Source organism: Apium graveolens, chromosome 11 (genome assembly GCF_009905375.1).
Source record: "Apium graveolens cultivar Ventura chromosome 11, ASM990537v1, whole genome shotgun sequence".
Classification (NCBI taxonomy): Eukaryota; Viridiplantae; Streptophyta; class Magnoliopsida; order Apiales; family Apiaceae; genus Apium; species Apium graveolens.
The window spans coordinates 162,931,900-162,959,851 of NC_133657.1; the positions used below are offsets into that span (position 1 = coordinate 162,931,900).

A 27,952-nucleotide genomic window follows, 5' to 3' on the forward strand; every position below is an offset into this window, starting at 1 on the left:
AAATCCGTCTATCTAGTTCATCTGATTTAAATATTATGGTTTTGAAATTTCATATTCCTCAATACACAACTTTAGAATTATTAAAACAATCCGGTATATAAATAAAATTATTTAATTCGAAAAGAGGAATTATTTTACTTTAAAAAAAGAGAGTTAAAATCCGTGTTTATACAATGTTATTTATTCACAGCACAATTAACGATCATCTCTAAATACAAAAAAAAAATACTCTGAAAATAACATTTATAATCGTAAAAAAATAATTAACAAAGTAAAAAAGTGAAATAGCCCAAAAACCCTCAACAAGACGGACCTCTGAAAAGGCCAAACAAAGCCTTAAATTGGTAAACCCTGGCCGAACCCCATTTCTAAAACCTCTCAACACTGTTAAAATAAAACCCTATTTTAAGGTGGTGAAAAACTCCCTACCTTTCTACACCTTTAATATATATACAAATAATCTATACATACACGCTAGTGAATGTCGGTTTCTCGTTTATTTTCATCTCTCAAATTCGGAACCTACATACCTTCTCCTGTTTTTTTCCATCAGGTACATTAAATATATGTTTTTATTATGCTTTAAATTGATGTTCGTCTGATTTTATTGATTATTGTGCATTTTTTATTTTGTTGATCATTCTGTTAATTAAAGTTCTTGTGGATATTTCATATTGTGTCTGTTTTGTCGATTTTACTCGGTGTTTTGAGTGAGAATTTAGGTTTTGAGCTTTGATACAGCTTCTCAGTACTGAATACATAGATGTTCATGCGAGAATATAGTAAAAATAGATATTAGAGGAAGAGAGTTGAGTTACAATTTAATAAGCTGTAATTTTCGTTTGTCACTGGCGAGAATAACAGCTTCAATTTTGTGGTAAATGAACTACTCGAGCAATTTTTGTTATGTATCCCTGCAGTAAGATATAATTATTTTATTTTAAATTATTAGTCAGAGTGTAAAATGCCAAACAGTCTATCGAGATTATTGCATTTTTAATAAGGAATAACCGTAAATCACTCGTTCCGGAGAAAACACTCCTCTCTAATTTCTTCCAAGTGGTACGACATACATAGGTTTAGCAGTTTTGGACTAGTATAAGGCCTATAAAAAATTACATATAATCATCAGTTCTGATGAATTTAAATTTTTACTGTATGCTGGTTGTGTGTTTTGCACCCTGTACCTGCGTTCTCTGTATAAAAGCTTTGTTCAAGTTTTTAATAATTTCTGGAAAAATTGCTGAATGTTGTACATTCTTTTTCCATTAGAGAAAAGCTGTTCACATGGAGCAAAGATGGAGAAAGATGCCACAAGCTAGAAAGAGTTCATCGACAGCAGCAACTGAAGATGTCAGCAACAGACTTCGTGATCTGAGTGTTTCTGAAAACAGTGGGCAGTCGCATGCTTCAGTTTCATCTGTTCAGTTTGGGACTATTGGTACATTAAACCATCTCCCTGCACAGGGTGTAAATTGGAAACCGAAATCGTATGGAACAGTAAGTGGAGCCACGTCTATAGAAATTGAAAAACCAAAAGCTGATCAAGCTACAATTGCAAAAGATGGAGGTGGATCTAAAACAGCATCAGCTGAGAAAAGTGATACTGCTGCGAGTAAGTTGTTTAATGGCAACTTGTTGGAGGATTTTACAGTGGACAAGTATACATACTCGCGTGCCCAAATTAGGGCGACCTTTTATCCCAAATTTGAAAATGAAAAGTCTGATCAAGAGGTAATGTTTCTAACTCTTGTGTTCTGTTACGTCCTTGCAAATTCAAAGTTAAATTAAATACTTTATCTTGTGTTATTCCTGTTCTCATATCATAGTATTATCTGAAAGAGGATAAAGTTTTACGAACTTCTCTATTTCCTTACCATAATAATTTATCGGAATGATTATCACATTGATTAACTTTCCTCTTTGACTGTGTTTTTTCAGGTCAGAACGAGGATGATTGAACTGGTCTCCAAAGGGCTGGGTACTTTAGAAGTATGGGGCTAACAGGATCTACTTTGTTATGATATATAGTCCTCTTCATTATTCATATCAAAACTCATTATTCATCTAATCTAGTATACAGCTGTCCTCAGTTCTTATTTGGTATTGATTAAATATGCTGAAAATCTCAGGTTTCCTTGAAACATTCTGGATCTCTTTTTATGTATGCTGGTCATGAAGGTGGTGCATATGCCAAAAACAGTTATGGGAATGTGTATGCTCTTCTTTCTCTTATTATTTTGAATATAATTTGTAATTTATTTAACTATAGTGTATAAAAATCTAGTTATACCATACTCAGATGATTTGCATTACTATAATCGTAAAATTGTCAATGTATGGGTTCCCAGCTACCAATTAGATTGTGTGTAAATGTTGTGGTTAATTGGGATAACGACCAAGTAAATTTCATCTTTAGTAGTCATGTAACTGGTGAAAGTAGAGGACATGCTTGTAATATGATTGGGCTCCCTTCATATTTGATTAAATCTATCAAATATGTCTCGAGTAACACATTACATCAATACATAGGATGGTATATACCATATATGACGATATGTGTATTCGGGGCACAATTTTTTAGACTCTAACAAATATCACAGTTCTGAATATTTTGTCATATTTGATTAAAATGTATGTTTAATGTTACTTACTCATGGTATTCTGTCATATACTCTGTGTTTGGGTCGACCTTTATTGGATATATTGTATTAATAGCTTACAACATAACTGGACGTAAGATGCAAAATATTTTAGCCATCTTCGACCATTTGGGTTAAGCAGATGGACATACGTGTATACTTTGAAGTTATGGTTGTTTGGATTATTTTGGAGCATGTTGATTCTTTACTTTTGAACTGTAGATACACTGCTGTTGGCCTTTTTGTTCTTGGGCGGACATTTCAAGAGGCGTGGGGCAGCCATGCAAGCAAAAAACAATCAGAATTTAATGATTACCTTGAGGTAGTTACCTTGTAGATGAATTCCAATTTAATCTATATAGAACAAAGTACCTCTTCAATTATATTTTATCTTTGCACTTCAACTCATGCTTGTGAATCTACCTCAGGATTCAATGCTACTTCATTTTGTAATTATGTGGATAGTGGTGGGGGAGTGTATGTATCTAAGCAAACAACTTATTTATAGTATGATGATAAATTTTCTGTGAATGAGGAATGAGTATTGGATATGTTGAGAAAACCGGTCGGCAATATTACATAGGTTTTGCCATAAAAAAACTTTACGACTACACAATTACTCTCCTGACTCTTGTTACTTAAAATGGGCCATTAAACCATTTATACAATTTTTATAGATCAATAATTGAACTTGTTCCTACAGTCAAAGAATGGAGCTTTGGTTTTACTTACAGCTTGATCCATGTGTTTTTGTAAATGGATCTCTCTTGATTTATAGCTTGGTAATTGGCTGACAATCTACTTGTTATGGTGTGCAAAGACATCCAAATGTATTGAACTGGCCACAAAAGATTATTCTAGATTGTGCCAACTGTCAGGATGTTAAAACTTATAACAAACTCTACTATAACCATTCTGTTGGATCTATCCATTCTAACATCAGTTAGAAATGGAAAAGTAGCCTATAGATGTTTAATGAGCTTTGCTGTCTAGAGCTTGCTTTGTGGAGGTGGGTTGGAAGCATTTCTAAATTATGCATGCAAGACTATAGGTGAAAGCAGCAAAACGATAATATTTTTGATATTATGTAGACAGAGCAAGAGTGAATATGTTTATCTGTGAAGGTAACACTAAAACATAATCCATGGTTAAGCAACTGCATTTTCTTCAAGATGCACACAGTAATAAGCAATTATTAAGCTTTTCTCTGACTAAAGGAATTACATTATATTTGTATTCGTTGGCGACGGACCCCTTAGCATTTCTTTGGTAATTAGAAAATATCCAACTATAAATTCTGTAACTAACTTAATTATATAAATCAGTTGTGGATATCAAGAATACCCATTTATTTTATAATCAATGAAGTGCATTATATTTTTTCTTACTAAATATTTCTTTTATTAAAGCACACTATATCTCTCCTATGTAAAATTTGTATCTCCTTTACTTCCATTTTAACTGTGTTTTGACAATAATTTTTTAAAACTAATGGAACCAAGCTCAACTAATAAGCTTAACTAGTTTGGGATTACAAAACAGTTCTGCTTTGTAGTGCAGTTGTACCAAGCTCTGCGTATGGTTGAGTCTCTTTAATTGTCTTTTGGCTTTTAAGTTGCTTAATATGCGGGAATGAAGAATCCTTTAAGTTTTTGCCATTTTACAGTATGTTCAGGATACATGTGTGTTTGCCTTTTACAGAGTTTTCCGTAGTACTTGGATTCACTACTAACTGATTACTTGATGTGTTTGGTCATTGGTCACAATAGTCTTAGACTCTTAGTTATTGCAAGCATGCCATTCAGTTGGTGCAGATCTTCAATACACCTTTAATTATTTAAGGTCTAAGTTGATGAATGTCTTTTGACTCTTTGGTATGTATTGGCTCGATGTCAAGCATGTCTAATTGCATGTATGCATGCTCTTCCTGCCCCTACTATTTCTTTCGAATTTTTAATTGGAAATAGTATCACTCTTGGAATTTCAGAAAAATCGCATGTGCATATCTATGGAATTGGTAACTGCTGTTCTAGGAGATCATGGACAACGTCCTCTTGAAGATTACGGTAAGATTGCGGTGGGCAGGATTAGTCCTTATTGAAATTGAATGAAATAGTGATTATTAGAATATGAGATGTTAAAAAAATATTATGCTTAACATGCTGTGTAAAAATAGTTCAGTGCAAAAAGATGTAAAAATAAAATGGAATATAAAGTTGAGCACAATTTAGTGCGAGTATATAGTGTTAAAAGACTGAATGACCCCTCTATTTCATCAATTTCATGAACGGTGTTAGAGTTATATTTTAGGTGGGAATGAAATTATATTGTACAATTCTATAGGTAAAGATTCCTTAATTTTCATTCCTGACTCCATTTCATTTATACAGTTGTAGAAATTATAGATGAATGCTTCATTCTAATTTCTGCTCAATTTCTACATGAACTTCTTAATGGAAAATTCGTGCTTTCCTTTTTCTTTTCTTTTTTGCATTTCTCCCCTTCACAATTTTTGCTTTCAAGCCTAATTTTGTCAACAACTTCACGTTCCGGTGTTTATCATATAACTTTAAATTTTCTGTCCTTTGTTGCAATGAACAGCGGTAGTGACCGCAGTGACAGATTTGGGCAAGGGTAGACCATCGTTCTATTCAACACCGGATGTAATTGCTTTTTGCAGGAAATGGCGTCTACCTACCAATCATGTTTGGTTGTTCTCAACAAGGTGAGGGGCTATGACTGTGATATGAACTGTAAATATATGATTGTTACTACATTTTTTGGTTTTCGGACGAGAGTGTAATGAGATATATATCGTGGAATTTGAGTTGAGTACATTGCATTGGAGGTTTTTATTTTGATTATGTATTAGGACCATCCTATTAATGTTCAGTCCAATACTAATTCAAATTTCCATACCCTCAATCATATCGTTCTTTGGTCCAGCCAAACTGTTTTTACTTCAAAATAAGACTCTCGGATATATATTGTCCCAGACCAATTTTTAACAAAGACTGATCCTTAATAATTCGTAGTTATATTCAACTGAAGTTATGGCTATATTTATTCACTAACCTCTTACTCTAATTGCAAATTTTGATTTTTGGAAAATTGATTATCTTATAGTTATCGTTAACTATTCATGTTGACCAAAAATGGTCTTTAGGATATTTAACGCTGTTAAGATATTAATAAGGAAATAAACAATGATCTATTTTTGTATTCCATCGTGTGTTGCGCTGAAGTAAACTAGAGACCAGATTAACAAAGCTAAATGTATCCTAATCTGTCTCCATTTTAATAGCAACATTATACCATATGTAGCAAGTGAAATATTGTTAGGATTTTTTGACTATGTTTTATATATTTGAAACTTCACAATTACTCCAAATCTGATTTTTAAATTTTGTAAAGTCTCTCTTTATGATGTGTGTGTACGTTTGCACATATTTCTTATATGTTCATTAGTGATTAGTGTGTAAAACTAGAGGATTTTGACACTGATGTCTATTTAAATATTATGTTGCCAGTTGAGGTACTATCATAATTATCTTAATACAAATGAAATTTACCACCTCTAATTTATGGAGATTTTGTTGCCATAGGAAATCAGTAACCTCATTCTTTGCTGCGTATGATGCCTTGTGCGAAGAAGGAACTGCAACACCTGTATGCAAGACTCTAGACGAAGTTGCAGATATATCTATACCAGGTAAGATTTTACATGTATATATGTATAGCCTACTACAACTGTTAGGCTGCATAGCCCAAATTTGGTGCCTTCTCATCACCATGCCTTCACAGTCTACTGGGTGTATAACTTTTTTTTTTTTATGAATTACACCTTGTATTTGACAAGTTTCGAATTCTCAACATTTGATAAAGGGATTGAAGAAGATAATGCTAGACCCATAGGCCTCTGGTGTGGTTTTGATGTTTGTACTCTTTGTTCATATGCAACAAATTGCACCACAGCTCAATTCGCTTTGACTATTTATTATGCCCTCCCTTAACCCTACCACAGTTAGCACATTGTGACCTAGGTAAAGTTAATATTGTAGTTCTTGGAGTGCACCACCAAAGTTCCAGTTTAATACTACATCCATTCTGATCCCTTATTTTCTAACGATCAGTGTTCTAAAAATCCCCGATTTTTAAAAAAATCCCCGATTAATCCTTAAAAAATATTTGGCCGATCTATTTTTTGAAATCTGATTAATATTTATAAATTATTTTTTAATTATATATTTCATAATAAATAAGGTAAATATATTAAATATTATTAAAATATTTAAATATATCAGATTTTTGTTCCGATTAATCCCTCCGATTAATCCCCGATTTGCCGATTAATCCCTAATCGGTACCTAAACCGATTAATACCGATTACCGATTTTTACAACCATGCTAACGATAGACTTTTTACGTATTTAATATATACCCCTACCTGTTTTGGAATCCAAAAGGGTATCCATCTTATTTGGAAAATATAGTATCATGGTACAACTAATAATATGTGCATGCAGATATATCCTAGTAGAAAAGAAGTCTTGTTAAGTACAAGTAATTTGCGCATATTTTTCGTATAATAAGTAATCCAACAGGGCACCTAAACAATCAATTATCTTTTCACGAACTCTGCTTTGTGAATAACTTGTAGATATTTCGTCATTGATTATTAAACAAGTATGAATGTTTTTTTTAGTTTTCTCTACTAGAACACCACAACCCCATTAAATGAACAGTAGTACTGGATGTAAGGTATAATTTGAATTATCGAACCTCAGTAGAAATAATCCACTTAACCAGGGTCTTAATATTAGAAGAAAGATACAAGGAAAACTGTTTTTGCTATCTTTTGATATAGAGATTTGAAGTAAACATCCATCACTTCTAACAAATTAGGCCAGTACTGTTGGGTTTTGGGGGAGCGGGGTAGTTTGCATTCAGAGCTCACTTTTTTCCTTCTGAACGACATGGAGTTGGGTCTGACAGGATCAACCTAACAATTTGAGTAGCAAATAGTGGAATATATATTCTGTAATTTGATCATGCTTTTCAATCATGTGTCTAAATAAAAGCGTTGATTTCTGTTCGTGTTGATTGTTATGTTGTCTTCTCAATCCTGTTCACGGGACTTGGATTATGTTCCATCGTTTTATGATGAATAAAGCTGTTAGAATGATGAACTTGCAATTTTTATATGCAGGGTCTAAAGACCATATAAAGGTGCAAGGTGAAATTCTGGAAGGGCTGGTAGGCCGCATTGTGAGCCATGAAAGTTCAAAATACATGGAGGAAGTTTTGCGAGATTCACCTCCATTTGAATTAGAGGGAGGTAAGCTAGTCCTAATCTTGCAATAATGTGGTGTAGAAGCATTTCTCATTAACTACCATACCCCCCCGGGGTACCGTTTGATGGTATTCAGAATTGTTTTCTTTAATTGGATGAGTTTACATATGCTCAGAGATGCTAAATATTTTATTTAGAGGTAATCCAATATTGGCCGAAAAATAGGGATTCACGAAGTTGCTAGGTTGTTGGTTATGCCAGCTTTAAAGAGCCGTGTATGATTTGAGTGAATAGTAAGCGAGGGCTTCCACTACATTTAAGCTTTTTTAGGAAGTGGGTTTTTAAATTTTCTACAAAAGTAAATTCCTTTGAGGAGTAATATTATTCATCTTTTCGTTTGAATTCCAGGTTGTTTGTTTGATTCTTCTTATTGTTCTACTTTGTTTTTTGAAAAGCAGTGCTGAAGAGTTTTTATTTTGATGGTTCTGTGCTGATATAATGATTTTGATTACCCTGTCCAAAGTCCCCAGGTTTTGTTATTGCAAAAGTAGTTTGTGACCAGGCTTTCTAATGAACATTCACCAAAAACTTTTATGAAATTCATGTTGAATAAATTAGTTATGAATATCAGCTTTTAGGATCATTGATTTAGGGGTCATTTGTTAAATCTGAACCATCTTTTCTGGATGAATAAAATTGCTGGATGATTGATTATCTGAATGCTGGATGAGTAATATCGTTTGATAAAAAAATATTTTTTTTCTGAACAATGTATTTTTTTAAGTTATTAATAAAATGTCATGTCAATTTTTTTCATATTTTCTAGAAAAGCATAAAATATTTTTTATCAAGTTTATACGTAATCATAACATTTTAAAGAAAGGTACAATATTATAAAATCAATAGTTTTTCTTACCCCCTCCGTCTCTATTTACATGTCCATTTTATTTTTCTAGAAGTCCAATTGACCAATTTTTGAATTAATATAAAAATTTATTGATTAATTATTTTTAAAATATGCAAGTTACATTTTAAAATAGACTAAATGTAATTTCTAATGATATTATTTTAATTATTTTTGTCAGTTATATAATAGGTGTAAATTCAGTCAAAAATTGGTCAAGTTGACCAGTAAAAAATGAAAATGAACATATATTTAGGGACGGCAGAGTATTTATTTAATTACAATAAATTATTTTTCATATGAGATTTATAAAATATAATTATATCAAATGAATATAAAAGGATAATGATAATAAAATATAAAATACATATCAGTCATTTTTTCCCCAACAAACATGGATACATCAAACCACAACACAGGTGTGGTGTGATTCAGAGTAAAATTTAAGCCTCTGTCATCCAGAAAAAAATTTGTCTCGTCCAGAAAAATAACTAAACATACAAACAATCTTAACCAGTCAATATTCACTCGTCCAGTACTTTTAGTTTGATTCAGGAGTTATCAAATGACCCCTTAGTATAATAAAGTAATGACATGAACCATGGTCTCTTTCTTTTTCAGTATATCAATATTCTGTACTTTTATCTGATGATGAGGTCCCTTAAAATGCCTCACATTCCCATCAGTGTTGATGACTAATTAGCTCCATTGTGTGACTTAACTTGTTTTTTTTTTTTTTTTTTTTTTTAATTTTAGGCTTATACATGTGAAAACATAGATTTACTGATTTGGTTTCATATTTTCTATGCTCTAACACGATAAGGCATTGTATTTAGTTGACCTTGATTTCGGTCCTAGCTTGCGAGAGATATGTGCTGCAAACAGATCAGATGAAAAACAGGTAGAGTTCTTCCCGACAGTTTATTTTGGAGCTTAAATAGTAATCTTTGGAGCTTATTTATCAATTCCCTTTATTTTATATCATTATAATTATAGAGTATAAGCCTATTGTACATTGACAAGGTAGACTAAAGGTAAGGTACAAACCTCAGTACACATTTAATATTACATAAAACTGCAGCAAATAAGAGCACTCCTTCAGAATGTTGGTACCTCCTTCTGCCCCAATTATGTTGACTGGCTCGGAAAGGAAGGAACAAATGTACACTCCAGAAATGCCGATCGGTCGATTCTTTCAAAATTTTTACAGTCTAACCCGTCTGATTTTTCAACAACCAAGTTTCAGGTAGGGCTATGATCTTGATGTCTGTAGGTTCATCAATTATATACAAATATGGCATGTGTTCCTGTACTTGTAATGTGTTGTTTCTTTTGCTCACCATTAAATTGAATTTCTTGTTTCTGATGTGCCTGTAGAGTTTGTTTCTGTATTTAAATACTTGTGTGCTTGTACCAGGAAATGATCCGTCTAATGAGAGAGAAGCGTTTTCCTGCTGCCTTCAAGTGCTTCTACAACTTCCATAAAACCGATTCGGTCTCAAGTGACAACCTTCAGTTTAAGATGGTGATTCATGTACATAGCGACTCAGCCTTTCGACGCTATCAGAAAGAGATGAGGTTGGGTATTTTTTTCTCTTACATTATGAATCTTACTTCATTTTGCTGTCTCGGTCTTATCAGATAAAACAACCGAATATATGGTTATTTTAAGCTATCTATGCATATCACTTGCTGAGCTATCAAACCCTTGCAATTTTCACAGGCACAACCCGGGACTGTGGCCACTATATCGAGGTAATTTTCAATTATGTTCATACAGCTTTTATCCCTATTGTCCAAGCGTGTTTCTGGTTAAGTTCTGATTTTGAACTGAAAGTGATCGAATCGACTTTTGGTTTGCTCATGTTAGTTTTTTAAATTTTGATACTACCACTGGAAAATGCTGTGTGTATCTTCTAATCTGTTTTTTGTCATTGGAAGTTGTGAAGATGGACAGTTAATTATGGTGATAAGCATATGCTTTGTTGAAGCAGGCCGAATATATTTTTAGAATGTTAGTGTTGTATCACCAAAATTTCATCACTTGGTCTTGGGCGATGGTATTTATCACACTTTGCGTCCAAACACATATAAAAAGCAAAACTGAAAGTCAGATTAAACTGAGCCTTGCTCGTGTCTGAGAATGAGGAAAGCTGTCAGCATTGATGGAATGGTGCATTAATGTTGGTAGTTCCAGTGATGCTGCTATAATTTATCTGGCTGCTTTTTGCGAAATTATCTGGCTGCAGAAAATGATATGATGGGCTTTGGGTGCGAACATGATTATATCTTCCTGTGATTCTCAGCAAAGAAGTATTTTTCTGTTTGATACGAAGAAGTGGTCCATGGAAAGACAGATATACTGATCACTGGGGTATGAGGTTTGATGACATGGTATCGATGGATTCCCTAGTAGTAGTTCGGTTTAGGTTGGTTGACTTTGAGAATTTCAAGTGTGACCGTTGTGTGAATATCTCTGATGGTTAGGTATTTAGGTGAGAACTGAGAAGGATTAGAGGTGGGAAAGTAGAGTCGTCGATGGGAAAGTCCTACAACAAACGTTCATTTATTTATGTGTAGATGAGTCGTTATTTATGTGTAGATGAGTCGTTATGTGTCAAGGTTGTTGTAGGAATTGATCCTGATAATACAGAAAAAGCAACACAGAATTATGAGAAACGTTTATAGATTATCACGGTACAACATTGAATAATAGATATTGAGACTAGGTTGGAAAGAAATGCAGGGAGGATAGATTGCAACTTATGTTGATCAGAATAGATTTTATGTATTTATAAGCCTAATTTTCAGTAAGTTAAGGTTGAAGTGTCCATATCCAACTACTTGCAGTTAATTCCTGATTTATGCACTACATTTAACCAAGTATCCTAAAAAGCAGCTGCAATTTGCAATTTTCCTGTCAACGCAGAATCACTGATGACTGGTCTTGAAACAGCTTCTGATCTATAATTTTAATATGGTTTCCAGGATTTTTTGTTGACCTGAATTTATTCAAGGCCACCAAGGATGGAGCTTCTGAAGTCGCTAAAGACTGCGTTGACTTAACTAACAATGTCCCTGATAAGAATGAATCTGGGAAAGGTGGTTTAGCTGATGAAGATGCTAATCTTATGATTAAAATGAAATTTCTCACATATAAGGTGCATTTCCTTGCGTAGTTGGTTCCGACCTTCATGATGACAAGGATCATGTTATCATTGCATTATTAAGTATATATCCTCAAAACTTAGTTTAAAACTTGCTACGTTTGTAATTAAATCTATATTGTTCATTTTCTCCTTGAATTTTTGGATTGTTTAATTATTGATGCTATTTAATAATGCACACACTAATTCCACATTGATCATTATTGATCTACAGTTGCGAACGTTTCTTATTCGGAATGGCTTATCGATTCTGTTCAAGGAAGGTCCAGCTGCTTACAAGGCCTACTACATGCGGTAAAATTTTTATATTGCTGATATAGAATGAGAGCCTTTTTGTAAGAAGTAATTGTTTTTGTTGTTTTCTTGAAGGCTGACTTTTTGTGAAAATAATGTTAATTATTTTTTGTTTTCTCACAAAAATTTATACAACGTTTGTTTACATATCTGCCATTCACAAGTAAATTTGAAGTCATTGATCAGACACTCCCACTATTGTTTGTGTTCTTGTGCATGTGCTCTTTATTTTGTCAAATGTTGTCAGCACTATAATAGTATTCATAATTGACTTTACCTTGACTACCATATCAATTTTATATGTTATATGGACTTTTAAAGATTTTCTAGGAAAATAATGCGGGTAATTGATTGTTTACAATATCCTGATGGTGATGTTAAAATTTAGGCAAATGAAGATATGGAATACTTCGGCAGCTAAGCAGAGGGAACTAAGCAAGATGCTTGATGAATGGTTGTTCTCTTAGTCTCCACTATTCTCTCTTTATTGTTTACTTTTAATTCTGTTCCGCATGGACTGATAACTATCTGCTTTAATTTAGGGCGGTCTACATAAGGAGGAAGCATGGACACAAGCAGCTGTCGTCATCCATATACCTAACCGAGGCGGAACCTTTTCTTGAAAACTATGCCAAACGTAGTCCACAGAATCAAACTTTAATAGGATCTGCGGGAAACTTGGTCAGAGCTGAAGATTTCATGGCCATAATTGATGGAGGCAAAGATGAAGAGGGAGACCTTGAGACAGAGAAGGAATTAGCACCATCAAGCCCGAGTCCCTCTGTAGTGAAGGACGCTGTTAGAAAGAACGAGGGTCTGATTGTATTCTTTCCAGGTACTACTTCTAGACAGCCTGAATTGGTCAATTCTATCCACTAGTCAGTCTACCTTTGTAAGCAGGGTTACTTCACAGTTACACACATAGCACATTATTATATGGTAATGTATGCATGGTAGTTTCATGTTATTTTCAAGAATAATCAGCAATGGGAAGTTCAAAATTTGCAGCTAACAGAAAACTAAAGATATATTGGGCTATCTCTGATCTTTCCATTAGATTCTTTGCATAGTTCAGTTGCAGCTAAATTACAATGACCAAAATACAAACTTCTTAGGATCTTAAAAAAAATTTACTGTGAAATGCTGCAAGTGATGGATTACGTTTTCTGAATTGCGTCATACATTTTAGTGTATTTTAAACCGTGACTGATAATTAAGCACTGTTAGGTTCTTACTTCTTGTGTAGCTTAAAGCTTGGAGGTTGTACGGATACCTTTGCATTTATTTTAGAAACTGATTCCTTTCTGTGAACATTAAAAGGGTTCCTGCCGGAGAACAGATTAGCCGAAATGAACTTCTCAATTCTTCTCCTTTGGTATTGAGTAGAATAATCATTGAACTCTTAGTAACCAGTTGCCACCAGGCCAACCACCCATCCAGTTTAGGGTGGTGGAAATTATTATTATAGAGGGATACTGAATGTGTTGGCTCGCAGCATTTTATGATATTGGCAGTAAATGATATAATTCATAATCCATCTCCCTCTCCTTTATAATCTTCTAGTTAATTATGTTACTTAATTAATGATGCAAGTGATATATACCTAAGTGTGGTGCAGTTTTTTGACACGTCCCAATTTCTATTTTTAGGAATACCTGGATGTGCTAAGTCTGCTCTTTGTAAGGAAATATTAAGTTCCTCAGCGGGACTAGAGGATGATCGTCCAGTTCATAGTTTGATGGGTGATCTTGTTAAAGGTGCGTGTTACTGCTCAGGAGCATGAATAGTGTGATACTTCTCGAATACTTTAGAAAAGGTTTCTTTACCTTGCAATAAAATTTTTCCACAAAACTTCATGCACAAAAGGTTGAGGTTCTTAAATAAAATTCTACCCAGTTAGACCTTTCACTTGATTGTGTTGGATCGAATAGACCTAAATTTATATGCAAATCCATCAATTAAACAGATTTGTATCGGATCAACAAGAGTTAGATTTTTGACAGACCAATCCACATTCGATCTGTTGGGGTCATGAATAATCGGATTGATTAATTTTTTTATTAAAAAAATTAAAGGGCATTAATTTAATAGTAGTACACAAGTCATCATAAAACACGAATACATATTCATTGACAGTTGAATAATCAGAATATAGCTCCATTTTAGATACTGCAGTTAGTTGCGAAGTGATTTTAGTTTGAAATCTCTACCCAATATTTATTTTTCCATTTAAGAGTACTTTCAGTTGGACAACTGCTCAGCCAAATAAATTCTAAAGTGATAATGCTTTTGTTGAAGCAGAATCTTTTTTAGTACCTCTTCTGGTGAATTTTCTATATGCATATTAATTTTCATTTTTTTCCAATTTCTTAAACTGTAACAGGAAAGTACTGGCAGAAGATTGCTGAACAACGCAGGAAAAAACCTTATTCTATTATGCTTGCTGACAAGAATGCACCAAATGAAGAGGTTTGGAGACAGGTGGGATATCGTTCCCCTCAAACTTATCGGAGTAAAATCTTATGACGTATCAAATTGAAATCTTAATTGAAATCCTGAGATTTTACTTGAAAATATTATATGATATTAATATTTTATAATGAATAAACAATCAACTTTATTCCAAATAATAACATAAAATTGTACATACTAGTTTTTCAGTTTTATGCTCCACATAAAAATTGACATTTGTGGACTACATCGGCTCATTGACTTAATTATTATTTACAATATTTAATTCCAGAGAAATTTTAAATATGCAAGGCCCGTGTGTATCTAGTTTATATGTAAAAATGTGACGATGAATACATTTTCTAAACGTTGCTTATTGGTGGTGGTTATGTCCCAACAGATTGAGAGCATGTGCCGAAGCACTAAATCATCTGCCGTTCCGGTTGTCCCTGATTCTGAAGGTTGTATCATGCATCGTTAGGTTTATCTTAAACAATTGCTGTATTTGTTTTCATTTCACTTAGTGTGATATCTCTTTTTAACTCCTGATGGATCACTGATGTTGTGGATCTTGGATCCGCACTGATTCAAATGACAGCGTTTGCTACTCATTGACAGCTCACCATTGTATCTAGCTTTATTATTTTCTTTAACTGCTACATGATTTCATCCATTTCAAACCAATAAAAAATAAAATCTTCCTCACTTCCACAGAACCCATCCTATGTTTCTTAATTATTTCTTTTGCAAATGCAAAATTGTCTGTTTGTTGGTTATCATGTTGTGATATTCTTACCATTTGGATGCACCATATATAGGTCGTGTATATGTGTTATTCGCTATGTTGATGTTCAAGTTTTAGTCTACATGTGGATAATTCTTTAATCATAGTTGCAATGTGAACAGTAATCGTTCTTTTTTTCCTTCATGTTTGTATCATACATAAAACTTTCAGCCCTTCTAATCTTAAAAGCTATCGTATATGCGTTCCTTGTACATTTCTGTGTTTGACACTTGCTTGGTTTTTATCATATTGTTAAACAGTTTTTTATTAATGAATGCACAAGATTATCAGAGATAACTCTCCTACAATTATCTAGCTGTATCACACCCTATATCTCAGTTGATTTTATCTTAATATCTTTTTTTATTTTTGTTCTGCTGTGATCTGAAATGTATCAACTGCTTGCATTGCAGGAACAGAAACAAATCCGTTCTCCCTTGATGCTTTAGCAATTTTTACATTTCGTGTGCTCAACCGTGTTAATCATCCGGTTCGTTCTGGCTTATTCATTCTTCAATTTAGGTTGTTCTTTTACTCTATGTGCTAACTGCTAAACTTTTGTTTGCTGACCGGTTCATAGGGGAATCTTGACAAGGCATCTCCAAATGCTTGCTATGTTTTGCTAGTTTTTTACCACCTATATGATGGCAAGGTTCGATACATTTATATTAGCTTATTATGATTGTTATATGTATTTCATATCATAACTTTCATTTCATGTTCTTCAGAATCGACAAGAGTTTGAGGCTGACCTTATAGAACGTTTTGGCTCACTTGTGAAGATGCCTCTCTTAATGCCCGATAGGTTAGAATGATTAATTTAGATCTTATCATTAAAGTTGCACCTATCTGATTCTTACTTGTTAGTCTGGTTATTCTTCTCTCTTATTTTGGAAAAAGGGGGCTCAAGTTTGTTCAGAGTTGGGGGTTTAAAGTATACAGTAAATACGGACAAATATTACTCAATGCATACTTCAGACTTTGCCTACCCTTCTTTTGTTACTGCATATCTGAGTTCTTTTCTTCTCAATCATAGTCCCTTTTAGGTGATTAACAGACAGGTACCTAATGCATGCAGTCTGATTGATGTTGGTTTTTTTTTGTTGCTAAAATGGGATCATTTTTCAGCACTTAAAAAGTTGCAATAATTTGATTAAGAGCAGTCACAACTCTGGACAGCAGTGATACTTTTAGAGAAGATGAAACTAAATTTATAAATTGGAAATTGTAGGATGAGTAAAAAGTGGGAAATGCGAATAGCGTGAAAATTGGAATGTGTAGAGCACAATTGCATAAATCATCTGGGGTTTGCCATTGGACAATAATTTTTTGATCAAAGGAGTATTAATTTTTAGTTGTACATTGGGGTTGCTCTAGTAACCTTGCTAACCTTGGTAACTAATCCAACCTGTAAATTTAGTATGCAGTAGAGTTTTAGTATGTATGTGCTCTCACTTACCGGAAGGTTGTACTTGGTGTGGTGGTCAAGTACTTGTTATTTGCTCGATCACGGGTTCGAACAACCTCTTTATGAAAAATATGGGTGATGATACGTACATTGGGACCTTTGTGGGACCTTGATGATGCAGGATTCACACTGTGTGCGATCTTTATTATACTCTCATCCACTGCCCTCACAGTTTACTTTTTTTTTTCCTCTTCAATTTGAAGGAGACCGCTACCTGAATCGATAAAATCCACTTTGGAGGAGGGAATAAACCTGTACAGGCTCCACTCTAACAGACATGGAAGGTTGGTGCCATTGTTATCTGTTTTATTGAAGATTCTATTATCATGTATTTTCCATTATATTGCCAAATCAGGATTAATAATTCTAACATAGTTGGTATATCCTCCTTCTATATCTTCTTAGATATACTTTTGAATGTCTTTTGGGTAAAAATGATATATACTGATTGATTAAAGTGAGGCTGTAATAAGAATACATATTAGGAATAGAACAGTTTGCACTTCTTTGTATAGATGTTACAGAGCTGTTACTTGATTGACAGTTCCCATTCTATATGGGTTTATGGCTATATCAGCATATCGCTACTGCTGAACAAGTTCAAGATCCAACCTATCCCAGTACTCTGTCTTTTTAGCTATTGGAAAAAGTTGTAATAGGAATTGGGATCTATTCTCATCATTCTTACCATGATCTTAAGCGTGACATACAGTTCTCCAATTTTGTTTGATGTATATAGTTGGTTTAAATCTTTTTTCTAATTTTAGTTGATTTATATCTTTGAGTTCTTAAATTTGAAGAATTGATGCCCCTGTAATGGGTACTAAAATAATGTTTTCACATATTGGTAAAAGTAATTCCATATTCTGAAGCTTCTCCTCTAATGATTTTGCTTCTCCATTCAGATTGGACTCCACCAAAGGAACGTACGCACAAGAATGGACTAAATGGGAGAAGAAAATACGAGATATTTTATTTGGAAATGCGGAATATCTCAATTCCATTCAGGTCTTTGTTTTGCTTACTAGTAGAGATACTATGGTTCAACACACCACTCTAACTGCAATTACGACTGTCACGACATTGTCTACGCATCACTTCACAACTGAATGAGACCTTGCCCAGACAAATATACAAGAATATATTAGAATGAAATGTGAAATTTATGTACTACAAATTAATTAGAAGAAGTACATGCATTAGATAGTGGCACGCTATTAGTTTCTGCACAGCTATTATAAATACTTTGGTCATTACGAACGCCTTACCTCCAAACTGTTCCTTTCTGGTGAGTAGCATTGCAATTATGGCCTTAACACGTGATAACTGTTTGATGATGGACGTAGAAGTTAACTGTTGGAAAAGGTATCAATGTTGTACACACAATTTGTTTTCTTGTGACTGATATCTAATGCATGCAGATATAAAATATGTTTATTTGATGTTTACTGGAACAATTAAAGTATTAGATATCGTCTTAGTCACTGATTTACTTCCCATGAAAGGCAACATTGATGTGACGAGCATATTTTTGCCTTTGTTCTACCCTTCTCCCCGGGACACTTTTACTTCTCTTCATAACAGGAGTGCTTTAATATATATCATGTTTATGGGTTACTATTGCTTCATGATTATTGAAAAATCGAGCATGTCTTTCGTCTCTGCAGGTTCCATTTGAGTCCACAGTTAAGCAAGTGTTGCAACAGCTAAGAAGCATTGTGAAGGGAGATTACACAGCACCAACTACACCACCATCAACAGAAAAAAGGAAGTTAGGGAACATTGTATTTGCAGCTGTCGATCTCCCTGTTATGGACATACAAAGCCTTCTTTACAATGTAAGTGCTTAGTATTTTATATGGTTAACGAACTTTTCTTATAATACTCAATTGTTTGTTGTAATGCTCTCTATAAGCTTGTGGATCTATATTTGTCTTTATTTTCTTGTATGTGTGTGGTATGCATCTATGCTGTGTTTAGAGTTAAGACGGAACTAAATTTTATTTCAACTGTGTGTTGAATGCAACTTTTGCCGATCTTGCATGCCTAGGCATATATTTTATGATTGAAGGTTAGATTCTTGGCACCTTTACTTGACTTCCCAATTCTTTTGTGAAGATTTTTATAAGAAGCTTAGGGTGTGTGCATCTTCGTTTTTTATCCTTTTTAGTTGCCTGCATCCTTTTTATAGTTTATGAATGAACACAAGGATACAATGCATTTTAGTTGCCTGCATCCACTTTTGTAGTTTAGAAATAAACATAATGAACATAAAGATAATTAGGTTATGATCGGCTCTTAGCCTAATTCCGTAGGAATAAAAACTTAGCTATTTCGTAGATTGTTCTATCCTTGTTAGTCCTCTCCTTGTTTACTAAACGAGTGAGATATCTCTTGATTACACTGGAGCTGCCCGCAAATGGATTAAAATAATCCAGAGACATGTGTCCTAGTTTCTATTCAATTTTTGCATCTTTATTTTCTTTAATTTATTCAGGTATTAGATTCCTAATGGTATATTGGATTAACCCTTGAAGATATCTTGATATTCTTACAGTTGGGTGAGAAGAATTCAAATGTTGAAGCTTTCTTCAAAGACAAAAATATGACTACTAGCCTTAAAAAGGCTCATCTGACTCTTGCTCACAAGAGAAGTCATGGAGTTATAGCTGTAGCCAACTATGGATCAGTTCTTCATCAAAACATCCCGGTGGAAATGACTGCTCTATTTTTCTCGGATGAATTGGCTGCTTTAGAAGGAAATCCTGGTTCTTCTTCTGATGGTGAGAAGGTTACATCAAAGAACATATGGCCCCATGTCACATTGTGGACTGCGGAAGGGATTGCAGCCAAGGAAGCTAACAATTTGCCACAGCTATTTTCTGAAGGGAAGGCCACTAAAATTGAGATCAATCCACCCATTACAGTAACTGGCACCGTAGAATATTACTAAGATGACTTTCATCAATGTAAATAACCTTCCATTGCTGCTTGTGTATAGTAGAGTGGTGCATTGAGAAATTTTGTAGGAAAAGAAAAGGAGAGAGATACTTGGGCATTCATTCTGAAAACAATAGAAAGGAAAGACAGAATTTTGAGTTAAAACAACGGGTCAATTTTCTCAGTTGCTATGTTTTTGCCCTCTTTTGTTTAATTTGTAGTGTAGCAAGCATTTTTCAATGCGTCAAGTGTTTCCTTTAGAAAATACCGTAGATGTTTTATTACCCCAGCAATCTCCCATGTACCAATTGGAACAATCTTTTAAGGATATTTTATTATAAAGTCAAGGCCTTGTGTTATTATACACTAGCTTAAAACCTGTGCGATGCACGGGTTCCGTTAATATTTAGATTTTTTTATTTTTATTTTATATGATTTTATTGAAATTCTAATATAAGTAATTAAATACGTAAATTAATAACAATATAATTATAATTTGATTGTGTATAACTTTAAACTTAATCAAATAGTATAGTATAAAATAGTACTCCCTCCGTCCCTTTCAATTGTTTACAATTTTTAGAGAGTGTTCGACACGCATTTTAAGGTGCATGTTACGTATAGTTCTGTAATGTTTTTTTACAATTTTGTTTTTCTGAATAAAAATTAAATTCTTTTTATTCAGAAAAAGAAAATTGTAAAAATAAGTTACATAACTATACTTTTTATGCACCTTAAAATGCGTATCAGACACTTCCTCAGAAATGTAAACAATTGGAAGGGACTGAGGGAGTATATGATTGATGATATTTGAACCATGAACCTTATTTATAAATAATAATTAAATGTTTGATGCTGACGGGGTTCGAACCTGTGAACTTTGTTAGTGTATTTTTTTTTATAAATATTAATATAAATGTTTGTTATTGGCAGGAATAAATAATAATTAAATGTTTGATGCTGGCGGGGTTCGAACCTGTGAACTTGGTTAGTGTATTTTTTTTATAAATATTAATATAAATGTTTGTTATTTGCAGGATTCGAACCTAGAAATTTATTTGTAATTTTATAAATAATAATATAAATGTTTGTTGTTGGCGGGATTCGAATCTGTAAGCTTGGTTGGTGTATTTTTTTTTAGTATTTAGATCTAACGGTTATGATCATTTGGTTAAGAGATCTGACGGTCGTGATCGAAAGGAATAACCAAAAACAGATTAACCAAACTACAAATTATAGTCATGTTCGGTTATTATAGTTTAGTATAGATAGATTGGTATCATAGTAGCAAAGGGCTGTAAATGACCCTATTTTGAGTTATAGATGTGTTGTTGGTCTATAAAATTCCTAGATCGATTTTATGTGATGCAAGAATATACATACATTTTTTCTAAGAATTATTAAACAATATTGTAAAAATGAAATCGTATAAAACGTCTGCGTTGGATATTAAATTACCAATTTCACATCTCAGAATTTTGAATAGCAGATTACCAGTTCTCATCTTGGAATGGAGCTAGTGATTCATTGGCAACACCATGTTCAACATACATTTGGCATTGTTACTTCAGTTAATATAACAAAGGTTAGTAATTTATTACAAAGAATATCACTATTTAAAAAAATTATAAAATTTTAAAGAAAATCAGCCATACTTTTGTTGCCGAGAGTTTTGCATATTTTTAATTTTGAACAAGTAAATACTAATATAACAAACATATTATTAACAGTAGTGAGTTGTGTTCTACACCAATAACTTGAAATATAAAACAAACCCTACCCGCAAAAGATGAGAACTGACCAATTCAAATCAAAAGGCAATTTAATAACTCCAAAACAAAGACTATCTCTACCAAAATACATGAGCTTTTCATTAGCATGACATTTAGAGGTTTCAGAATTAGCTTGGTGACTTGGCAAGGAAAAATTAGCTATGGTTGCAACAACTTTTTTCCGAACTCTTCCCTGCAACTTTCATAGCCATTACACTTGAAATAATGTAGTCTACCAAATAAACGTCAGCGCCTCTGAAAGATAACCAATATACTTGCAATGCCCTTCTGTATGATAACTTAACTTGCACCATAGTTCAGAGTAGGCAGTACTGCTGTCGCCTCGCCATCAATAACAAGAAGTTCTCCATTATTTTTGAAGCATTTGGTTGAAAACTTTGTGCTGCACAATTGACCAAGTAACAAAGTCAGTTAAAAGTAATCAACCCCTTTACTAGATAGCATATGTTTGGTTTCCAAGTCTTTTGACGTAATTTAGCTTACATGAATTTGTTTTTGACTTCTCTTATGCTAATTGCAGTAATGTCACCAGCAATCTCTTCTCCAACATAGACAGGTAATTTGAAGTGAATGTTTTGAGAAACATAAATAGCTCGAGGCTACAAATTTCAAACATTTGTATAATTAGCCATGCTCGAGTCTTGCCAACAAAAGAACTATCCGACGAGAATTTATGTATTACAAATTCAAATAACGAAGTCAACAAATTAACAGTATGAAAGTAATCACAAGTAGGAGGAAATAAAAAGTAACAAAAAGAAACAAAATATGCACAAGTCCTGAGTTATGTGAAGCATAGAAGTTAGATACTAGAAGACTAGTAGTAAGAGTTACTTTTTTATCAAAAATATATAAATAAGTTTGAGATAATAAAGGTTTTTTCAAGGTCAATCCATGTGTAAATAAAATTACTTCATAAAAAGCAAGTTATAACACTGTAACTACAAACATACAAATCAAAATCTGCAAATTTAGATGCAGCATATGTGATTCTGCCTCCCCGAACTCTGCTCAAAATTCCAGGATTTGTCATTGTCTATTTCAAGTTTCAACGACAAATAAAGGAATTGAAGAAGAAGAATAAGTGGAGAGGTGTGACAACATGCACAGAACGGTGTTAGGTTTATATATGTTGTCTCTAGTAGTGGTAAATGAAACTGGGAGGGAACGGATTTAAATTTGTACTAGATCATGGGTAAAAAGTTGATACTTTCCTTCCGTCCTCCATAACATTCCTAGCCATCGAAATTAGAGCTCACAGCCACCAATTTGAGAAGGAATGCTCGATTATCCTTCCTACTCGTTTTCCCTTGCAAACTTCATTCTAAAGAATTTGCACTCCTCGTTCTTAATTCACTTCCCTTTTACGTCCTTTCTTTAATCTTCAATTTTTGTTCACAAAGTTTCATCCCGTTCATTCATTCCATTCTCTTAAACCGCACAGAGCATAAATATTAAAAAAAAAATAGAATTTAAGACATTGCAACACATAATAAACCCTCACAAGGAACTATTAAAATCCCGAAAAATTTCATCATGCCTCTTTATTCTTGGAACATATCTTAAGTAATGCATAAACTACCAATTCTCAATTTCTCATATCCAATACCCACTTTAAATTCTATAAAAACATACACATACATTTTCAAGGGCTTAAAAAATTATACAAGATACAATAACTTACAAAATGAGAAGAGATGATACTTGGAAACAAAGAAGCAACAAGCAAGCCATGAACAAGCCTATCTTGAAAGCCAGCAGCTTTAGCAGCCTCAGAATCAAAATGTAGAGGATTTGAATCACCACTCACTTTAGAATAATCAAAAACATCCCTTTCTGAAAATACCCTTGTTTCTTTTAATATGTCTCCGACTTTAAGTACAGAAGATGAACAAGGGGTTAAAGTTGAACTAAATCTTGAACATAAAAACATGGTGTCACTCAAAATCTTGCGATTCATAATTGTAAGAAATGGTTAATGCTTAAAAACCTAAGACCCTACTCTACAGAAGTTATGTTTGGTCTGATTTTGATGCTGTTCAAGGTTAGATACATGGGTCTGTAGACTGTATGTAATGAACTAATAATAAAAGAAAGTGCGTTGCTAAAGCACTAAATTACAAATTCATTGATTTAATTTTACTGTAACTGATATTTAATTGCGTAATTCTCAATTTTTACAAACATCATACAACTTGTTAATAATTCAATGAATAATTATTTTTACAAGAAGTCTTTCTCAGAACATCTTCAATCAATTTATGTATAACAGAGGTTGATTAAAATAGTACTATAAATTAGGTAATTGGTTATGTTGTAGAGAATGAAAATGTGTTTTATCTTAAATAGTGTTAATATTTTATTTATAATTATAAGCTATATAAGACAACTTATGAATTGGAAAAAGAAAAATTAAAATACACAATTAATTTGATGTGATCTAAAAATATTTTGAACTATAATTTTTCATCAACCTGAAACGAATTAGAACTTAAATTTGTAAAAAAGACGGAGACAACGGCTCATTCATGCCGTTCTAACAAAAAAAGAAAGCTCATTTATGCCACAAATATATTATTAATTCAGACCCAAAAAAGAGAATTATATTCACTTCATATCCATGCATAGAAGAAATAAGAAATAATTACTCACTAATATGAACATGATACTTGGGTCCGGGGGATTAATGGTCTTTCAACCAAATACTATCATTTCAGTTACATATGTTTCAAAGGAAACCTATAGAAAAACTGGTTACAACACTTTCAAAACTTTTCTCCAAACAAAAGTATCTTTCCCGCAAAAAAACTACTAATCTATTATAGGACAATGTAATATGACCACGACACTATAAGATCAAGGGAGCATGGGACTCCAACTCCAGGTCCAATCAGCTAAAGTTGCAACATTTGTATTCATCTCATCAACAGTGTCATTCTTTAGTGCAACCACAATATCCTCACGATAACTTTCTTTTGCCTCCTCTAATAGCACTTGAAAAATTTCACACTCTATGTTGTTAGAGAGCTTTGAACCTGTGTAGCCTCTGTTTTGTTTAAAAAGACAATGAAAATATGTAATATCATGCATCAAGGAAAACTTATGACATAATTCATAAATTAACTTGTTCAAATGATAAACAAGTACCTCCTGCTCAACCGGTCAAACAACACAGAGTTTTCAGTTTGTAGTACCACAACACGATCAAACCAACGCTCAGGAAAGAAGTCGCAGCCATGATAATCCACAATGTTTCCACCCTCATCCATCATATCCTCAAGCTCATCACAAACCTAAACAAGTCAAACATAAAATATGCACATAACTACGTAAGCAATAGCCACATCATAAGTGTAAACAATGGATAATTCCATAATGTTCAAGGTGTCCCGCCCACATCATTTCTGAGAGGGACTGGATGCTGGCCTATCAGTTTGAGAAGTCATGAATTAACTTCTAGGGCTACAGCCTAACTTTTTGGGGTTCAAATAACCCTTTATTCAACTCTAGATAGCAAATCATGGAAGTCAAGTTTTGCATTTAATGAACTGAAGACTACTACATTTCACACAAAAATAAGTTTTGTTTTGACAGTCTCAGCGAAAAATATCACTGAAGATATAATTTATCTGTTTGGAATCATGACCCCCACTATTCTCCCTTCTTAAGACTACTACACATTGGGACGAATTACATGTGAATGAAGATGGCTTTAAAAAGGTTTAGAGATTTCTTGATTGATCTACATCACTTAGAGTATCCTGAAAATTTACATAGACCACAGCAATCCTAAGATTTGGATCCCACTCAACAAACTTTATATCGGGACACATAACTCAAAACTCAGATGAAGTAAATGACACTGAACAAAATTCACTCTTTATAATTTGAACTTAATAGGCACATTAACCACTACTATAATCAATGTCTCGGAAAAAAGTTGTCAGCTAATTAAATGGAATATTAACATCCAACAACACTGAACATATACTTAAAGTCTGAAATAGCCTAATACACCTTGTGTGTTTGCGTGTGTATTAACACCAAATGATAATTCCAGGTGTCAACAAAAATGCCTAATTGGCCGGCATTTCAGTTCTCACTCTAACCAATTTCGTGAACAACAATAATCTTTTAAATTCAGCACCTCATAAATGGTACAGAAAAATAACCCAAGAAAAAGTTTGCTTATCGGTCAATACTGGTACAATATATAAAATAAGTACTGGGTGATATAGAACCTTTAGAGAAGTGTTTAAGAACTTGCTGGATATGCATAGAAGAATATAAACTACAATCTTCTACAAGACTAGCAGGCATGCCCGAGTCGATATTTAATTTCTTCTTTAATCTTCCAAATGTTGAACAAGAAAAGTGAACAGCTGTACACTAGTACCAATGTACGATGAAGTGATCATATGGACACTAATAGAGTAACTCCCTACCCTACCCAACCCCACCCCACACAAACAAAGAACAAAAAACATCAAGGTCCAGTGGGGAAGATACTGTGCAGTAAAGTAATTTACTAGTAATGTATTCTTTCTTTACCTCGTGTTTCCTTTTACATATATCAACGATTCAACGTCAAATCTCTCTATCCCATAAAAATATCCATTGTTACCACCCAATGAGCAAAATATACCAAATCAAACGCTAGTGCCCCACCTCCCACAATTAAAACTCTTTTTGCACACCATGATACAAAAAGATCAAGCCTTTAAAAAACCGTTATAAATGATGATCATACAAAAGGGACAAATCAGAAAAAACAAAAAAGCAACATCAAGAACACAAATTTGTAGAAACAGACATTTTGTCTATGACCAACATATCACAATACATCTCATTCACAATATCCACGCCTATGCATTTAACAGTGAGGCTGCCTTGACTATCTACCTTGTTGGTTATGATGACCATATAAAATTAGGTCAACATTCATATCGACCTAGAAAGTGGTAAGGTATTACGAAATAAAAAAGAAACTTCTGCTAAACATAAAGGAGGCAAAAAGAAACATGTCGGCAACTGACAAGCAAACGAATATGTGGCAAAGTTTGCCACAAAAAGGAGGTATTAAAGAAACATAAAGGAGGCACTAAGGAAACATGGCGGCAACTTAAAAACGACTTTTGTGAATCAATTTCTTCTCTCAAACTTTCTACCTAGTTGAAGAATCTAAGCCCAAAAATCATCCACTACTTACAAAAATTGAATTTCTTACGATTCACTACACTGACCTTGATAACCACTAAAATCGAGCTCAAACATCAAAACTTAACTATGTGGCAAAGTTGACAATTGTAATTAAAAACCCTGTCCATTAAAATCCAAGAATGACCTAAAATCAATATAATGGCGTACTTAAAATCTATTACATTCAGTAATAAATGCATTATCTGCAATCGCATTCTACAACTTTTTCGATAGCGACAAGCTTAACTGAATACCCAGATGCCAAATACATATAATATTAATTACCATCATGAAAGAACAGGAATATAATGGGAGGATCCCCGTCCTTTCAGTAGTTTCTTAGGTAAGCAGCATATGTCACTTAGTAATTATCTAACAAAATATCTCCCATCACTCTCCTCAAAGAATCCAACTTCAAACAACATCAAGCGTAATTCTCTACCATTGCAAAGAACCGTTAAGTTTCAAAATTTAAAAGCATAACTTTAACCTTTAGTACTAAACAAAACCAAACATTTGATATTCAAATTTGATTTAGTTAAATCTTCTTTGACACATGACATTAACAAGCGAATGAAACTCGAAAATATAATGGGTAGTCACACTTTCTGAACATAAGCTATTGAATTTCCAAAGGTTCACTAATATTGTTCTACATCTAATTCAGTTCATTTTTCAACTTGTTTAACACGACTCGACACCAATCAAGAAAACTTCAGCTCTGAGCTAACCACACATCACAGCCAAACACAGCATATAATATTAATTACCATGATGAAAAGGATAGACTTACGAGGTCTTCATTGATGATGTAACAATTGAAGTCATCATCCCAACCATCATGAAGATTCTTCTCCTTAACTAGCTCTCCGATGTTAATGTGTCGGAGATTAGTGGCTTCCGACAGCGCCGCCGAGAAAGTGGACTTTCCGGTACCAGGAGTTCCGGTAACGAGAATGTTAGGTCTGCTCCTTGCCGCCATTTTTTAACCCTAACCCCTCTCTATTATTCGTTTAC

The 27,952-nt window shown here is 33.4% G+C and overlaps 3 protein-coding genes across 3 annotated transcripts; 1 reads left to right on the forward strand and 2 right to left on the reverse strand.

Moving 5' to 3' along the window:
- The first annotated feature begins 351 nt into the window (after positions 1–351).
- Positions 352–20,307, forward strand: LOC141697244 (tRNA ligase 1-like). The gene is made up of 27 exons (XM_074501526.1): positions 352–553; positions 1,273–1,734; positions 1,942–1,992; positions 2,133–2,215; positions 2,865–2,964; positions 4,630–4,708; positions 5,244–5,367; positions 6,248–6,354; positions 7,852–7,980; positions 9,676–9,740; positions 9,921–10,085; positions 10,257–10,417; positions 10,563–10,594; positions 11,828–12,000; positions 12,221–12,300; positions 12,689–12,754; positions 12,843–13,135; positions 13,950–14,057; positions 14,684–14,781; positions 15,152–15,212; positions 15,949–16,025; positions 16,116–16,187; positions 16,264–16,340; positions 17,207–17,287; positions 17,909–18,011; positions 18,671–18,841; positions 19,561–20,307. Exons 1-27 carry the CDS (start codon positions 482–484, stop codon positions 19,954–19,956), a joined length of 3,486 nt encoding a protein of 1,161 aa, XP_074357627.1. The 5' UTR covers positions 352–481; the 3' UTR covers positions 19,957–20,307.
- A 1,337-nt stretch (positions 20,308–21,644) lies between these two features.
- On the reverse strand, positions 21,645–23,795 carry LOC141697797 (3-hydroxyacyl-[acyl-carrier-protein] dehydratase, mitochondrial). The gene is made up of 3 exons (XM_074502342.1): positions 23,421–23,795; positions 22,220–22,335; positions 21,645–22,118 (listed from the first exon to the last, which is right to left on the reverse strand). Exons 1-3 carry the CDS (start codon positions 23,694–23,696, stop codon positions 22,016–22,018), a joined length of 495 nt encoding a protein of 164 aa, XP_074358443.1. The 5' UTR covers positions 23,697–23,795; the 3' UTR covers positions 21,645–22,015.
- Positions 23,796–24,361: 566 nt separating this feature from the next.
- LOC141695271 (adenylate kinase isoenzyme 6 homolog) lies at positions 24,362–27,934 on the reverse strand. Its single transcript, XM_074499530.1, has 3 exons — positions 27,729–27,934; positions 24,884–25,029; positions 24,362–24,782 (listed from the first exon to the last, which is right to left on the reverse strand). Exons 1-3 carry the CDS (start codon positions 27,915–27,917, stop codon positions 24,593–24,595), a joined length of 525 nt encoding a protein of 174 aa, XP_074355631.1. The 5' UTR covers positions 27,918–27,934; the 3' UTR covers positions 24,362–24,592.
- Between the last annotated feature and the right edge of the window lie 18 nt (positions 27,935–27,952).

Excerpts from the sequence above, each read along its gene's own strand:
- LOC141697797 (XM_074502342.1), bottom strand. The coding sequence starts at position 23,696 with ATGAATCGCAAGATTTTGAGTGACACCATGTTTTTATGTTCAAGATTT. Across the intron at positions 22,336-23,420 it reads GTATCATCTCTTCTCATTTT|CCTCGAGCTATTTATGTTTC; the intron begins GTAAGTTATTGT and ends TGAAATTTGTAG. Across the intron at positions 22,119-22,219 it reads GAAGTCAAAAACAAATTCAT|CACAAAGTTTTCAACCAAAT; the intron begins GTAAGCTAAATT and ends TCAATTGTGCAG.
- LOC141695271 (XM_074499530.1), bottom strand. The coding sequence starts at position 27,917 with ATGGCGGCAAGGAGCAGACCTAACATTCTCGTTACCGGAACTCCTGGT. Across the intron at positions 25,030-27,728 it reads ACATCATCAATGAAGACCTC|GTTTGTGATGAGCTTGAGGA; the intron begins GTAAGTCTATCC and ends TGACTTGTTTAG. Across the intron at positions 24,783-24,883 it reads TTTGACCGGTTGAGCAGGAG|AGGCTACACAGGTTCAAAGC; the intron begins GTACTTGTTTAT and ends TAAACAAAACAG.
- LOC141697244 (XM_074501526.1), top strand. The coding sequence starts at position 482 with ATGTCGGTTTCTCGTTTATTTTCATCTCTCAAATTCGGAACCTACATA. Across the intron at positions 554-1,272 it reads CTCCTGTTTTTTTCCATCAG|AGAAAAGCTGTTCACATGGA; the intron begins GTACATTAAATA and ends TTTTTCCATTAG. Across the intron at positions 4,709-5,243 it reads ACGTCCTCTTGAAGATTACG|CGGTAGTGACCGCAGTGACA; the intron begins GTAAGATTGCGG and ends TGCAATGAACAG.